Source organism: Emiliania huxleyi, assembly GCF_000372725.1.
Source record: "Emiliania huxleyi CCMP1516 unplaced genomic scaffold EMIHUscaffold_22, whole genome shotgun sequence".
Taxonomy (NCBI): Eukaryota; Haptophyta; order Isochrysidales; family Noelaerhabdaceae; genus Emiliania; species Emiliania huxleyi.
In genome coordinates this window covers 332,454-345,117 of record NW_005200417.1, presented here as the reverse complement: position 1 = coordinate 345,117, position 12,664 = coordinate 332,454, and the positions used below count along the sequence as shown (strand labels likewise).

The 12,664-nt window shown below is 66.9% G+C and overlaps 5 protein-coding genes across 5 annotated transcripts; 2 read left to right on the top strand and 3 right to left on the bottom strand.

Annotated features, from left to right (window-relative positions):
• Positions 1–32: 32 nt before the first annotated feature.
• EMIHUDRAFT_204685 (Excinuclease ABC subunit B, UvrABC system protein B) lies at positions 33–3,352 on the bottom strand (the record flags this gene model as incomplete). Its single annotated transcript, XM_005780112.1, has 9 exons — positions 33–145; positions 240–449; positions 549–633; positions 898–1,038; positions 1,127–1,362; positions 1,482–1,601; positions 1,674–1,736; positions 2,022–2,628; positions 2,976–3,352. Coding segments are annotated over 9 exons (1,952 nt in total), but the record flags the coding sequence as incomplete, so codon positions are not given.
• A 164-nt stretch (positions 3,353–3,516) lies between these two features.
• On the bottom strand, positions 3,517–4,191 carry EMIHUDRAFT_353584 (hypothetical protein; the record flags this gene model as incomplete). Its single annotated transcript, XM_005780111.1, has 2 exons — positions 3,807–4,191; positions 3,517–3,726 (listed from the first exon to the last, which is right to left on the bottom strand). Coding segments are annotated over exons 1-2 (232 nt in total), but the record flags the coding sequence as incomplete, so codon positions are not given.
• A 1,858-nt stretch (positions 4,192–6,049) lies between these two features.
• On the bottom strand, positions 6,050–7,040 carry EMIHUDRAFT_353583 (hypothetical protein; the record flags this gene model as incomplete). Its single annotated transcript, XM_005780110.1, has 3 exons — positions 6,609–7,040; positions 6,278–6,527; positions 6,050–6,225 (listed from the first exon to the last, which is right to left on the bottom strand). The coding sequence occupies exons 1-3, from the start codon at positions 7,023–7,025 to the stop codon at positions 6,050–6,052; spliced, it is 843 nt and encodes a 280-aa protein (XP_005780167.1). The 5' UTR covers positions 7,026–7,040.
• Positions 7,041–10,614: 3,574 nt separating this feature from the next.
• Positions 10,615–11,103, top strand: EMIHUDRAFT_204681 (hypothetical protein; the record flags this gene model as incomplete). Its single annotated transcript, XM_005780109.1, has 1 exon — positions 10,615–11,103. One exon carries the CDS (start codon positions 10,615–10,617, stop codon positions 11,101–11,103), a length of 489 nt encoding a protein of 162 aa, XP_005780166.1.
• Positions 11,104–11,421: 318 nt separating this feature from the next.
• Positions 11,422–12,656, top strand: EMIHUDRAFT_450077 (hypothetical protein; the record flags this gene model as incomplete). Its single annotated transcript, XM_005780108.1, has 4 exons — positions 11,422–11,427; positions 11,607–11,804; positions 11,890–12,042; positions 12,274–12,656. Coding segments are annotated over 4 exons (738 nt in total), but the record flags the coding sequence as incomplete, so codon positions are not given.
• Between the last annotated feature and the right edge of the window lie 8 nt (positions 12,657–12,664).

Below are 12,664 nucleotides of genomic sequence, written 5' to 3'. Positions count from 1 at the left end.
AGCCCTCCCGCGCAATGTCGGCGAGGTCCGACTCGGTGCGCAGCTGCAGCCGCTCCGCCTCCACCACCAGCCCCGAGGCCAGCAGGGAACGTACCGTCGAAGCGCACTCGGCCGCGATCTCGCGCAGCACGCGCTCCTTGTGCTCCTGAGGGCCGGGGCCGGAGGCAGGGGGGCGGGGCTCGAGGCGTCTCGGGCGGCCCGGCCGGCCTCCCCAGCTCCCGCCTCGCCTCCTGGCCAACTGTGTAGTGGTTGGCTGGGTACAGCACAACGTGGGCCGGGACCTCCCCGTCGCCGGCCGCCCCAGCGTCGCCCCTCTCCCCCGCCTCGCCCCCCGCCTCGCCCGCCGCGACGAGCAGCGCCTCGTGCGAGAGGAGCCGCTCTCGGAGCGCCGCCTTGACGCCGCCCGTGGCGAGCCCCCTCTCGGCGCACGCCTCCTTGAGCGCCGCCACCTTGAGCGCCCGGACTCTCGCCTCGGGCAGCGGCGGTGGCGGTGGCGGCGGCTCTGCGGCGGAGTCGGCTCGAGGCGGGTCCGCTCCCTCCTCGAGCACCGCCTGGATGAGCGCCTCAGCACCCGCCTCGGCGCCCGCCTCGGAGGGCGGCGGCAGGCTGCCCCCCGTCGCTGCGTCGCGGTACCTCAGCGCGCAAACCTCGAGCTCTGGCCCGCCCTCGCCGCCTCCGCCGCCGCCCTCGCCAACGCCGCCAATGCCCTCGCCGGCAGCCCCGTCGCTGCCGTCGGGCACGAGGCGCATGCTCACGTCGAGGACCCTGTCCTCGTGCACCAGGTGCACCGACAGCGTCACCCCCGCCCCCCCGCCTCCCACCCCGCCCGCCTCGCCGCCCGCCGTACCGCCCGCCGTACCGCCCGACGTACCGCCCGCCCCGCCCGGCCAGAGGAACTCGCCGCGGCCGAGCTGCCTGCCCGCCGCCCTCTCGTACCGCATCTCGCGGAGCGCCGCGAGCAGATCGGCCGCCCTCCAGCGCTGCCCGACCGAGAGCGCCGTGGCGCGGTCGAGGTACTCTGCGGGCATGCCGAGCCCGCTGCGTGTGCGCGGGAGGGGAGGGGGGGGAGGGGGGCGGCGTCGGCATCGGAGGGAGCACACGAGGGGAGCGAGGGGCACTCGCGCACTAGATGCAGCTGACGGTGGCGACGACGATGGTGTCCCTCCGCTCGAAGAGAGAGCGCGTCGCCTCGTGCCGCAGCGCGTCGATCTTGGGGTTGGTCTGCGACGCCTTCTCGACGTAGTTTTGCGAGACGGGTGCATAGCTCTCGGGGCGGTAAAAGTCAAAGTGCGAGAAGAAGATGGTGACGGCGTTGGTCGGGAAGAAGGAGCGCAGCTCCGTGTAGAGCTGCGCGGCGAGCACCTGGTGGGGCGGGTGGCGCAAGGGCGGGCAGGTGTCAAGCGACCTGGTGGGGCGGGTGGCGCAAGGGCGGGCAGGTGTCAAGCTGAAGGCGTGAAGACGAGGTGGGGCGGCGCGAGCACCTTGTTCGGCGCGACGATGAGAGTCGGCCGGTTGGTGCGCGCAATCAGGTTGGCAAGCACGAACGTCTTGCCGGTGCCGGTCGCGCCCTTGAGCACCACCCGCGGCACGCCCGACTGCACCTGCGGGGAGACATCCGAGAAGGCTCCCGCAAGGCTCCTGGAGGACCCCGCTCCTCGCCACGCCCGACACACGTCCGCCACGAGCGAGTCGATCGCCGACGGCTGGTCGCCCGACGGCCGGTAGGGGGCGCGCAGCTCGAAGGCGCCCGGCATCGCCACCGCGCTCGAAAACCTCGCCCGCCCCAGCCCGCCCACCAACACCTCCTCCTCCTCCGCCACCGCCGCCGCCTCGGGGCGCGCCCCCGCCGCCAGAACCCCGGGCAGCAGGTCGCCCTCCTTCGCCGGCAGCTCGGCCGAGAGAGCGCCCTCCGAGCCCCATGCCTCGAGGGCGCCGTACAGCGCCGACGCCGCCGCCGTCGTCGCCTCCTCCGACGCGAGCGGCGCCTCGGGCGCCAGCAGCCCGCCGACCGCCTCGAGCACGTCGTCGACGGCTCGCTCCGCCGCGGGTCCACCGCGCTCGAGCCGCGAGAGCCACACGCCGCGCCGCGCCGCCCACCAACGGCGCGCTTGCTCCTCCGACGCCCACGCCTCGACCTTCGAGCCCATCCGGCGCGACGACAGGGCCAGCGCCTGCACAGCGCTCCCGTAGCCGGCGAGCGAGTCGTGAAACCCGACGGCGACCGGCTCGGGCCGCGAGCGCAGCCGCGCAGACACGAGGCGCGGGTCGGCGGCGCAGCCCTCCCCGAGGGCTGAGCGGAGCTCGTCGACGCTCGCGGCGCGCAAGGCAGAGGCGGAGCCAAACGAGGCGCGCAAGGCCGACTGCTCTGCGGCGGTGAGGCCGCACCCGTCGAGGACCGAGGCGAGCTCGGCCGAGGCGCGCAGCCTCCGGTGGGAGAGGAGCGCGTACGCGTGCGCCTCGTCGCGCTGCCGGCGAAGCAGCGTGAGGGTGGGGGAGCTACGCGGCAGCACGAGCGGCTCCGAGGCGCCGGGCAGGTAGATCTCCTCCTCCCGCTTAGCGAGCGCGAGCGCCGCGACGCCGCGCCGCACGCCGAGCTCGGAGAGGGCGTCGAGCGCCGAGGAGAGCTGCCTATGGTTTGATAACTGACGGCTCGTCGAGTCCGAGATCAGAGCTGGCGTCGAGCGCCGAGGACAACTGCCCTTTGCCGCCGTCGAGGAGGAGGAGCCCGGCCGGCCGCCGGCCGGCCGAGGAGCCGAGGTGCTCACGCAGCGCCGCTGAGATGGCACCGGTGTCGTCCGCCGGCGTCACTCCTCGGATGGGGTAGCAGCAGTACTCATCGAGCGCCTATGGCGAGGGAGCGGCGACGCCTCTCCGCGGGCGTGGCACGTCGAGGCGGCGGCCGGTTGGTCGGTGGCGGCGGCGCCGTCATACCAAAGTGGAGCGAGGAGCAGGCTCCGACGGTGTGGGTGCCATACAGGTGGCTGATGTCCCACGTCTCGAGCCGCGCCGGCACCTCCTCCAGCCCGAGCAGGCTCGATAGCCCGCGCAGCCCGTCCACCTTCCAGACTGCCTGGCGGATGCCTTCGCTCATCGCCGCCCGGAGCTCCTCAGGCCTTGGGTTGCTGCGGACGGCGTCCAGCACCTCCGCGAGCACGGGCGCCGCCATCGCCGGCTGCTGACTGCTAGCGCCTTCCTGCAGCGTCGGGAGCTGCACCTGCAGCTGCGAAATCGGCTGCGCCAACCCGGTGCCGGTGGTGGCATACCAGGCGGATAGGACGAGTGCCTCGACGGCCCTGGACGTGTCACGGAGGTAGCGGGACTGCTTGCTGGCTGGGATAGGCCTCGTCCGCATCCGTATCCGTCGAGGTGGGACGCCGCAGGTGCTTCAGAGTTCACTGCCGAGACGACGCACCAGTCGGTTCCATTTGACCTCTCTAGCAGAGCACCACACCACCGCGTGCGAGCGCTCGCAGTGGCCCAAACCTGCAATCGCCGATTGCAGGTTTCGCTGGCCTGCGCTCCACGCGCACCGCCGCGGCACCGCCTCGCGCCGACAGGGGCAGCTCGCTACCCCTAGCTAAGCCCTCAAAGGAGCGCGCTCCTGGCCACTTCGTCCTCCCACACGGCGCATCGCCGCGAGCGGCTCGTCGAGCCGCCGGCGCTCCGGGCTCCAGACATCTCGCCGCGCGGGTTCTCGTGCAGCCTCCGGGCTCGCGGCGCGTGCAGGTAGCTTAGGCCGACCCCTCGCGACCCTGAGATCGCGACGCGAGAGCTCTCCATCCCAACTCTGCGCACGCTCGCGCTAGGCGCGCCGCTCCGCTCGCAGCCGCGCAGTGCATCATCCACGGGCGCATCGACTCGGCACGCGTATCCGTCCGCAGCATGCGATCCCCTCATGTGCTGCATGCTGTTGACCGCGGTGGCTCAATACTTCGGCGCGGAGAGGTGTGGAGTATACACGGGTGCCTCCGCTTCAGGTTGTGCGGCACCCCCATATGGATCCAGCCCAGCGATCTCAGTCCGTCTATTGAGGGCTCCTCCTCCTTTCCCCCAGAGGCACTAGGTAGTGCCGCCGTGCACTAGCGCCAATCGGCTCCATTTTCATCCCGCACGCGCGATTGTCAATCGAGTTACAACCCGCAGCTGCGCGGCGTGTGCGCACCACGAGCAGTGATCTCGGCTCCCACTCGTCGACTTGCGCTCGGACGCGAGGCCCGTGTCGCGCTCTGCGTGCATCCTCGCATCCGTTTTGTTTCGCAAACCACCGCCACGCCACATACCACGACAACCGGAGCCGTATCTCGGTCTCTCTCTCACCACGGCATGCATGCGTAGTCGAGCATACAACTGGGCGTGCCGTCGGCGAGGTGTGGATTCGGAAGCCGGTTTGCTCTTTACGTCACCAAAAAGCCTTCGCGCACCGCCACGCACTCCTCTCAGATTACATGTGTACGACTGGTGCACGCGAGCAGAGGTGACACACGGCCGGCACGAAAAAGGGCGGCGCCTCGAGCTCGCACGAACGGCGAGCACACGGCGAGCACACTGGAGGGCCCGCCGGCGGCGGATCCCGTCAACAGCCGATCTTGCCATTGCAGCAGCAGAAGGTGGCGCGGCGAGGCGAGCGAGAAGGGGTGACGGCACGCGAGAAGAGGCGCACGGGTCGTGCGCGCCGCTCGTGAGGCGCTCCCGGTGTCTCCGGCGCCGCAGCCGACCGGCACAGCACGGTTGGGCCGGCGGTGGCGCCTCTCGAGCGCGAGAGGGCGGTTTCTCGGATGCGCTCGGCCGCCTCTGCTCGACGACACGCTGAGAGAGCCGCACAGGGAGACGGTCGATCGCGACGCGAAATCGGACGACACAGATCGTTTTCGAGTCGTCTCGAGGCACTCGAACCGCCGCGCAACCGCCCGTGGCGGCACGGCGAAGGGCTGCCTGGGCCACTGCTACCTCGGCCGAGCGGATATCCGCGGTGGCAAGCCCACACAAACAAACACAGTGCGAGCAGTGCGAGGAAAGTGTGGCCGATCGCCGCCGAAAAGAATTTTCAGCGTATGAGAGGGTTGCAGCGAGAATCGGCGAGGGACTGCGAAGGGAGATAGAAAGACTAGAGGCAGACGACCAAGGGTTAGGGTGGGCGAGGGCTAACACCACACTCCTCTCCTTAAAATCCCTGTGTGGTGGCGGCGTGCCGTCCTCCCATCCCTCCCTTGGGTTGTCTGTTTTCTTTCTTTCCCATCCCTCCCTTGGGTTGTCTGTTTTCTTTCTTTCTTTCCAGCGCCCCATGGCACGTATTTTCTTCTCAATGACAACGGTTGTGGCCTTTTCGGTGAACTGCTGACAGTTTTTTACGTGAGCCGTGTCGAGGCCAACGACAAGAAATCACTCAATCTCTGTCTCTCTCTCCCCAACGTGCAACGACCCCGGGTATGGAGGGTGTCAGGGTATCAGGCATACCCCTGATACTCGTGCGTTTGGAGGCCGGCCGTGTCGTGTGTGCTTCGTCATCATCGCCACAGTCTCACACACGCCAACACAACTCTCTCACACGCCCACACTTTAGACCGCTGCGTCGTGCGTGCACCGCGCGCTACATGCACATGCACATGCACATGCACATGCACATGCACATGCACATGCATGTTGTGCACATGGACATGTGCACATGTGGGCATGTGCATGTTGTAGGAATGGAGAGGGACGCTCACAAGTGTTGAACTGATATCGCCGCGCGGGAGAAGAATTCGCCAGCAAAACATAAACAAGTGCTCCAAAAAAACGCAAACAAGGGCACACAGGATGCCCGAATTTTCTCATCACGCACATCACGCACACCGTCCCAACCACCCCGGCTCCTTCCTCGAGGCATCAGTGCTCAGACACACTTGACACTGTTCACACAGCCGGAGAGGGGGCCTCCCTCCCACCATCGTACACACCGGCTGCGCCTCCTATGATACACAATAGCGAGCGACGATGCACACTAGCTGCTCGCTCGCGTCTGCTGCGCCACCGGAGGGGAGCGTAGTCGTTCCCTAAACTCATCTCCCGACTACCCCTCCTTCTCCGCTCCCTCCTCCTCCTCCTCCTCCTCCGCCTCCTCCTCGTCGTCGTCGTCGTCGTCGTAGTCCTCGTCCTCCTCGCCCTCCTCGCCCTCCTCCTCCCCAGACGCGCGCATGCCGCGCGCGAGCGCCTCGAGCTTCGCGCGCACCCCGTCTAGCAGCGCGCCTACGGGAAGACTCCGAGCTGGCTCCGAGCGACGCTCCCTCCACCTCCTCACCCCCCCGGCCGCGAGCAGAGCTGCCGATGACTCCCTCCTGCGCCTCGGCGTCGAGCGCCAGGTTGGTGAAGGCGGCCGAGTACTGCACCGGCAGCACCTCCGCGACCGCATAGTGCAGGCTCGGGTAGCGCGCGTCGAACCGCTCCTGCCTCGCGTGCCGCACGTGGCACCGCGCCGTCGGGAGCACGTACAGGTCGGCGCGGCCGTCCGGGTACCGAACCACGTTGTGGCACTCGCAAAGCCAGGCGACCTGGCGGCGGACAAGCGTGTGGAGCGGGGTGCATCTCTACTCTCCTCTCCCTCTCCCCGCCAGCAGGCTCAGCATGCTCACCTGGCCGGCGTGAGGCGCCTCGGGCGCAAACACAAACTTTGCGTCCGTCTCCATTGCGATCGCAATCAGGCGGCGATACCTCGGCTCGAAGAAGTGGAGGCCAACCGGACGCGCCAGCGTCATCGCGCCCCCCATGAAGAACACCGGATACTCTTTGATGCGCTCAGCCTCCCGCCTCCGGTACTGCGCCATCCAGCCGCCAGGGTCCTCTGCTCCGGCGAGCATCCACTCCCGCCGTTTCAGATGGCCGCACCAGCGGACAGCGCACGCGGCCTCCCAGACGTGCGGCAGGCTCGCGCAATCGTGGAAACGACGGCACACTCCACTGGCCGACAGAAACGCGAGCAGCCACTCCTCCGCGTTGCAGCCCTTCGCGAGTGCGAGCATCACCTCGCTGAGGACGTCATCGTCCTCCATGGCATTGGGCGCCGCCTCCTCCATCGAAGGGGGAACCGCAGGCTCGGCCGCCAGGGAGGCTTCTAAGAACTGGCCTCCGCAAACTCGCGGCCCACGCCTTGCGCGCTGGCTTAACGGCGGAGCCGACGCTGGGGATGCTCAAGCCACGCGCCAAGGCAGAGTGCCAGCCGTCAACGTGATCGTGACGATTGTATCGCTTTGACGGATCGACCGTACTTGTTATCAAGACTGACATGACGTACACAGTGACACATCAAACGACACATGTTCTCCCACCCGCCGGGCCGCAAAACGCTCTCGACGAGAGCCACAAGAAGCCGTCCGCACAGCAAGCCGGTCGGTCCAACACGTTGCTCGCTCGATGCCGGCGAGCGCATCTCGCACGAGGTAGACGGTGGCGTAGCTAACATCACTGACGACGACCGTCCGCTGGCGTGAGCGGCGGCGATCGGTCCCTAACCTGCGGTCCTTCACCGTAATCGGTCCTTCGCCTTCACCCTAACCCAAAAAAGCACGATTCTCAAGTTGGGCCCTCAGTGTCACCTAGTTAGTGTCATGCATGAGTACTCGCGAGCGAGACGCTCAAGGAGGAGTATCGGGCCTTGCTGGGCAGTCGGACAGGCCCCAAGTCTCCAGCTGAGTGAGAAACTGTTTTCGCTTTCTCTTCTTTGGTGATGTAGAAAAGAAAAACGTTCGGTCAGCCACTCACGCCAGCCCTCACACCAGCCCTCACGCCCATAACGACACATGTGGTCCGATCTCGGCAACGACGACGTCAAGAGCGTGCTCAACCGACTCGGACCCGAGGACCTCGCACGATTCACGTGCGTCAGCAAAGACTGCAAGACTGTCGGACGCTCGGACGAGTGCTGGTCACGCCACGTCGACAAGATTCGCAGCGAGTACAGCGCCGTTGACTCGGAAGACGCCATGCGCGAAAAAACCTCTGACCACCTCGGGTTCCTCCAGTCCGTGCTGGCGCCCGAGTACGATGGTCCGAGTGGCGGCTGGGTCGCCGAGTACTTGACGCCATACACAGCGGCAGCTGTAAGTGAGCGGCACGCGGCTCTCAAGGGTCTGCCGTGGGAGCAGCAGCGCGGTCTCTTCGGCTCCGAGGCAACCTTCTACCCCGCCGACTACCACTCCGCAAAGTTTCCACGCTGGCGGACGGTGGATGGGCAGGCGCAGTACCGCTGCCACCCGAGTCGCGAGGCCGCGCTTCCCCCGCTCGAACGCCGCAGCGACGTGTGGATCGCCCACCCCTTTCCCGAGACGCTCTGCCAGCATTGCGGAGGATTTACCTTCTCCTCGCCAGCCGCCTGGCAGACGCACGTCGAGTCGTGGCGCCACTTTGAAAATGTCATGTACCCGGGCGCGACGGAGGAGGTCCTCGAGCTCATCGTCGACCCGCGCATGATCGATGGCTCCGCTGCCTTCAACGCGCTACCCAAGTACGAGGCGTTTGCCCGCATGAAGCGCTACACGCGATTCTATGAGGGACAGCTGGATCTCCTCCGAATCGAAAGCAACTGGAGCACGGAAGACCGCGCCAACCTGGAGACCCACGCGCAATTCGCCAACCAACGCTCCGCGCAACGGCGGCCTGGCGAGTACAACGACACCGACAGCGGCGAGGACGAGATCACCTTCACCGCCAATGAGATCGCGTGCATCGTCGTCGGGAATGCGCTGCAAGGCTTTCAGGACGGTGGCCCGCACGGCGAGATCCCGGGCGTACCCTACTCGACCCCAGCCGACCTCGTCTTCGGAGGCCTTGCGGTCCTCGACCCATGCGGCGGCTCCGGCTCGACGTCGACCTTTATGGAGACGCTCTTCCAGGGCTGAACTTGCCGTGTCAGGCGCACTGAGAGAGGACAACCACAGACCACGGCATATGACGCGAGAAAAAGACCTCGGCCGACGAAGAAGTCGAAGCGCTCCGCAAGGCATCAAGAGTCTCGTGAGATGGGCGAGTGAGAGTGAGACTGTGAGGGAATGTAGCGGCTTAAAGCCGTAAGAGAGGGCTTCAGTTGGGCTGAAACGAATGGACATCCTTTTTAAACAGTGTGCTGACCGTGTCCGTCTCTCTGCACTCTGGGGACTCTCTCCCTGAGACGGAGTTTACAAAAAGATGAAACAACAAAAACGGACACCTCTCTAGGAGATGTGGCACGTGGGTTTTGAAGACTTTCACAGCAAGCGGATCGTGCAGGGCGGGGACACATGACCTTCACCTTTAAAAGCTAAATCCCATCTGCCATCTCTCCTCTCATGGACGGGGTTTGACTGAGTCTGAGAGAGTGTGTGTCAGTGTGAGTTCTCTGAGTGAGAGAGCTGAGACCTGTTTCATTGCCGCGGTCGAGTAGAACGTACCCGTGCTCTCAAGGAGAAAAAGCAGAAAACCCACGAGAAGCACACATGCCGACAATTCCAAAACACACAGCGGGAGCTCTAGGCCCTGATATCTACATCGCGGCGTGGATCGCGCACAGAATGAGCTGAGTCAAACGGCGCCCGCGGGGTCGTCGGCCCCGTCGGGGCCAGGCTCGACAGCGGGCGGCGCGCCGCCCGTGTTCGCCGCCATGTCTGCCACCAGCCGCGAGACGATTCGCGGGTCTCTGCGCGCCTGCTCGACGAGGTTGCGCACAAAGAGCGGGTCGCGCGGCAGCGCGCCCGTCTCGAACTGGGCGCGCAGCCAGTACGCCTGCTGACCCGGCGCGACGTCGCCTGCGCTGAGCGAAGCGAGCTCCTCGAGGTCCTGTGGAGGGGAAATTCCGAGAAGGTTCAGGGGGGAGGGCCTCGCGGCGCGCGCCCTGACGACGAGATCTCGTAGCGCTCCCGCGTCCTCATCTGTGGCTCGGCGGCACTCCGCTACGCTCCGACCCGAATTTGGAGGGCCATGAAGTTTAAGGTGTTGCTGCGCAAAAGGGGTGGCGCGCGGGCGGCGCGCGCGGCGGCGGGCGCCGAGAGCGGAGCGGCGAACAAAATGACGTCGGAAAGCTCTGCATCAAGTATACAGTAGGCTCTACAGCACGGAACCAGAGTGCGAAGTATCCTCTCCGTCCCGTGCAAAAGAGTGGCGAGGGCCGGGGAGGGCGCACGCGTTCGCGTGGGAGGCGGGGTGAGGTGCCGCAACGCGGCGCCGCGCAGCAGAGCGCAGTGCTCAGTCGCGGCACGCGTCTCGACCCAGCCTCACCCACCCCTCGCAGAGCTCACCGGAGCAGGGATCACACCACACAGTCCTCTCCACCGCTGATCGCAGCCGTCGCAGCCAGGCTGGCCGGTCAGCCGCCGGCAGCGGGAGAGGCGCTCGAGCCCTCAGTGCTCCACCACCTTGGCGGGATCGCCCACGGCGGCGAGGTTCGTCACCACCTGCTCGGCCGGGAGGTCGCGCGAAACATCCCCCCGTACTCCAACCACACGACGGGACAACGCGGAGCTGTTTGGCTACGAGCGCGAGGGTGGATGGTCGGAGGAGGCCTACTTTTGCGATCGGTTCGACCTCCTCGCGAGCAAGTGGGAGAAGCAGCAGCAAGCCCTCGCAGTTCCACGGCGGTGCGCCGCGTGCGCTGAGCTCCGGCCGGAATGGATGACGACGCTCAAGCGCGTCGACGGCAGCCCGGGCAAGGAGCCGCCTGGGTGGCTCGGGAAGAAGTGGGACGAAAAGCAGCAGCGGTACGTGGTCTGCCGGCCGGATGATCTGCTCAAGCGCTATCACGGTGAGCTGCTGTGCACGCGCGGCTACAGCCCGCTCAACGACAACGAGCGCCTCCGAGCGCGGCCGCGTGCACCGCCGGTAGGAAGACCGGCGGGCCGCTCTACGGCGCGGCGGCCCCCGGTGGCGGCGGTCGGCACCCCGAAGCCGACCCCCGCCGCGCGCCTTCCGCAACCCTCGGGCTTCCAATGCCATCCATACGGAAACCTGCCCCGCGACACGAACGATGGCGGTCCCGCTGTTCCCGATTCATTTCGTCCGTCCAATCGAAGGAAGCGCTGGATCGCCCTTGCCACCGTTCTTCGTCTCACGTTCCGTGGTTTTTGCACCCTTTTATCTTGCGCGGTCAAGAGGGAGGCTTAAAAGAGAAAGCGAATACGAAACAAGAACAGAAGGCTCTAAAGCAAAAAAGAAAAGCGATTGCCGCCGAATTGGGACGCCGATGCCCGCTGTCGGTCCGCGTGACGAGATGATGAAGAAAGCGAGCGCCACCCACTGCCTTTCGCGAGCAGTGCCTCGCCCATCTGTCCCGACCACCGCCCGTGGTTCTCGTCGCCCGCTGCCGCTCACCCTCGCCCGGCCGCCCTGCCGCCAGGCGCATCGCGTTGTGGGGCGCCCATGTTGATCGACGCTGCCGCTCGCTCACGACGGTGCTCGAAGGTGCATCTTGAGGGTCAGCGAATGATGGTCTCGCCCCACCAAGCACCCTTCGCCAACGATACTCCAGCAAATCGCCGCGAACAAGAACACCTGAAGGCGGCGGAGGCCACGGAGGACGAGGCGCGCTCGGCGGCGAGATCTTTCTTGCAGCCTCTCCCTCACCCCCACCCCCCTCACGCAGTTTCTCTCTCCGCGCGCCGCCACAGGGCGACTGGACAACGAACCCGCTCGTGAACGAGCGCAAGCCTGAGTCCAAGATGGACTCCTCCAAGGCCGCAAGCAAGGTCGGCGGCGCCAACCAGTTTGGGGCCCTCTCCGGCGCGGAGGAGGGGACCGGGGGCGACGGCGGCAAGGCGTGCGGCGAGGCGTCCGACGGCTCCGACTCGCCGCCCTACACGCCCTCGGTGCGCGCTCCTCCTCCCTGCTGAAGACCTCAATGCGCCTGGCAGACGGCGCCCGACTCGCTCTGCGCCCCGCCTGCCCGCTCAGGGCACGCCCCTCTCGCCCAAGAAGCGGGCCAAGAAGCCCTCGCTCGACTCGCCGCGCTGCGGCCCTGGCCGCCTCTGCCAGCCCCACCTGCTCAGCATCTTCATCGCTTTCCTCGTGGTCGTCGGCATGGGCGACGGCGGCACAGCCGCGCTCGTCTTCAAGGCCCTGCTGCCTGCCGCGACGGCTCTGCCTCCGCCCATCTCTCCGCCCCCTCCGCCCCCGACGCCGTCTTTTCCGCCTTCGCTGCCGTCGCCGCCATCGATCCCGCCGGCGCCGCCGGCGCTGCCAGCGCCGCCAGCGTTCCCGCCAGCGCCGCCGGCGCTGCCGTCGCCGCCGTCCGACCCTCTCAACTCTTGCTACGAAGTGGCGTCGTCGCGAACGGAGCTGGTGCTCTGCGCGAACAACATCAACAACCGGTTCGTCTCCACCGGGCGGGACGTGACGTGGCGCCCCACCATGGCGGCATGCTATGCCGCGTGCGAGGAGTACTACGAGCCGACCCCGCCCTGGGCCAAAAAGAAGATAGGCTGCCTTACGCCATCGTGCCCGAGGGCGACCTCTGACCCGGCGGTGCAGGGGCGGGACGAGGGCCTGAGCTGCGACCAGCTCCACGCTGTATCCAGAGACGGTTTCGTGACAGCGTGCATGGAGGAGGAGAGCGTGGAAATCGGAGTCGTCGGCAACCTCTCTACAGATTCTTCGGGGAGAACGCGGCAGTGCGGGGGGACCTTTGTTGTCGAGACTGACCCGGACGCCACGAAAGCCAGGTGCATGA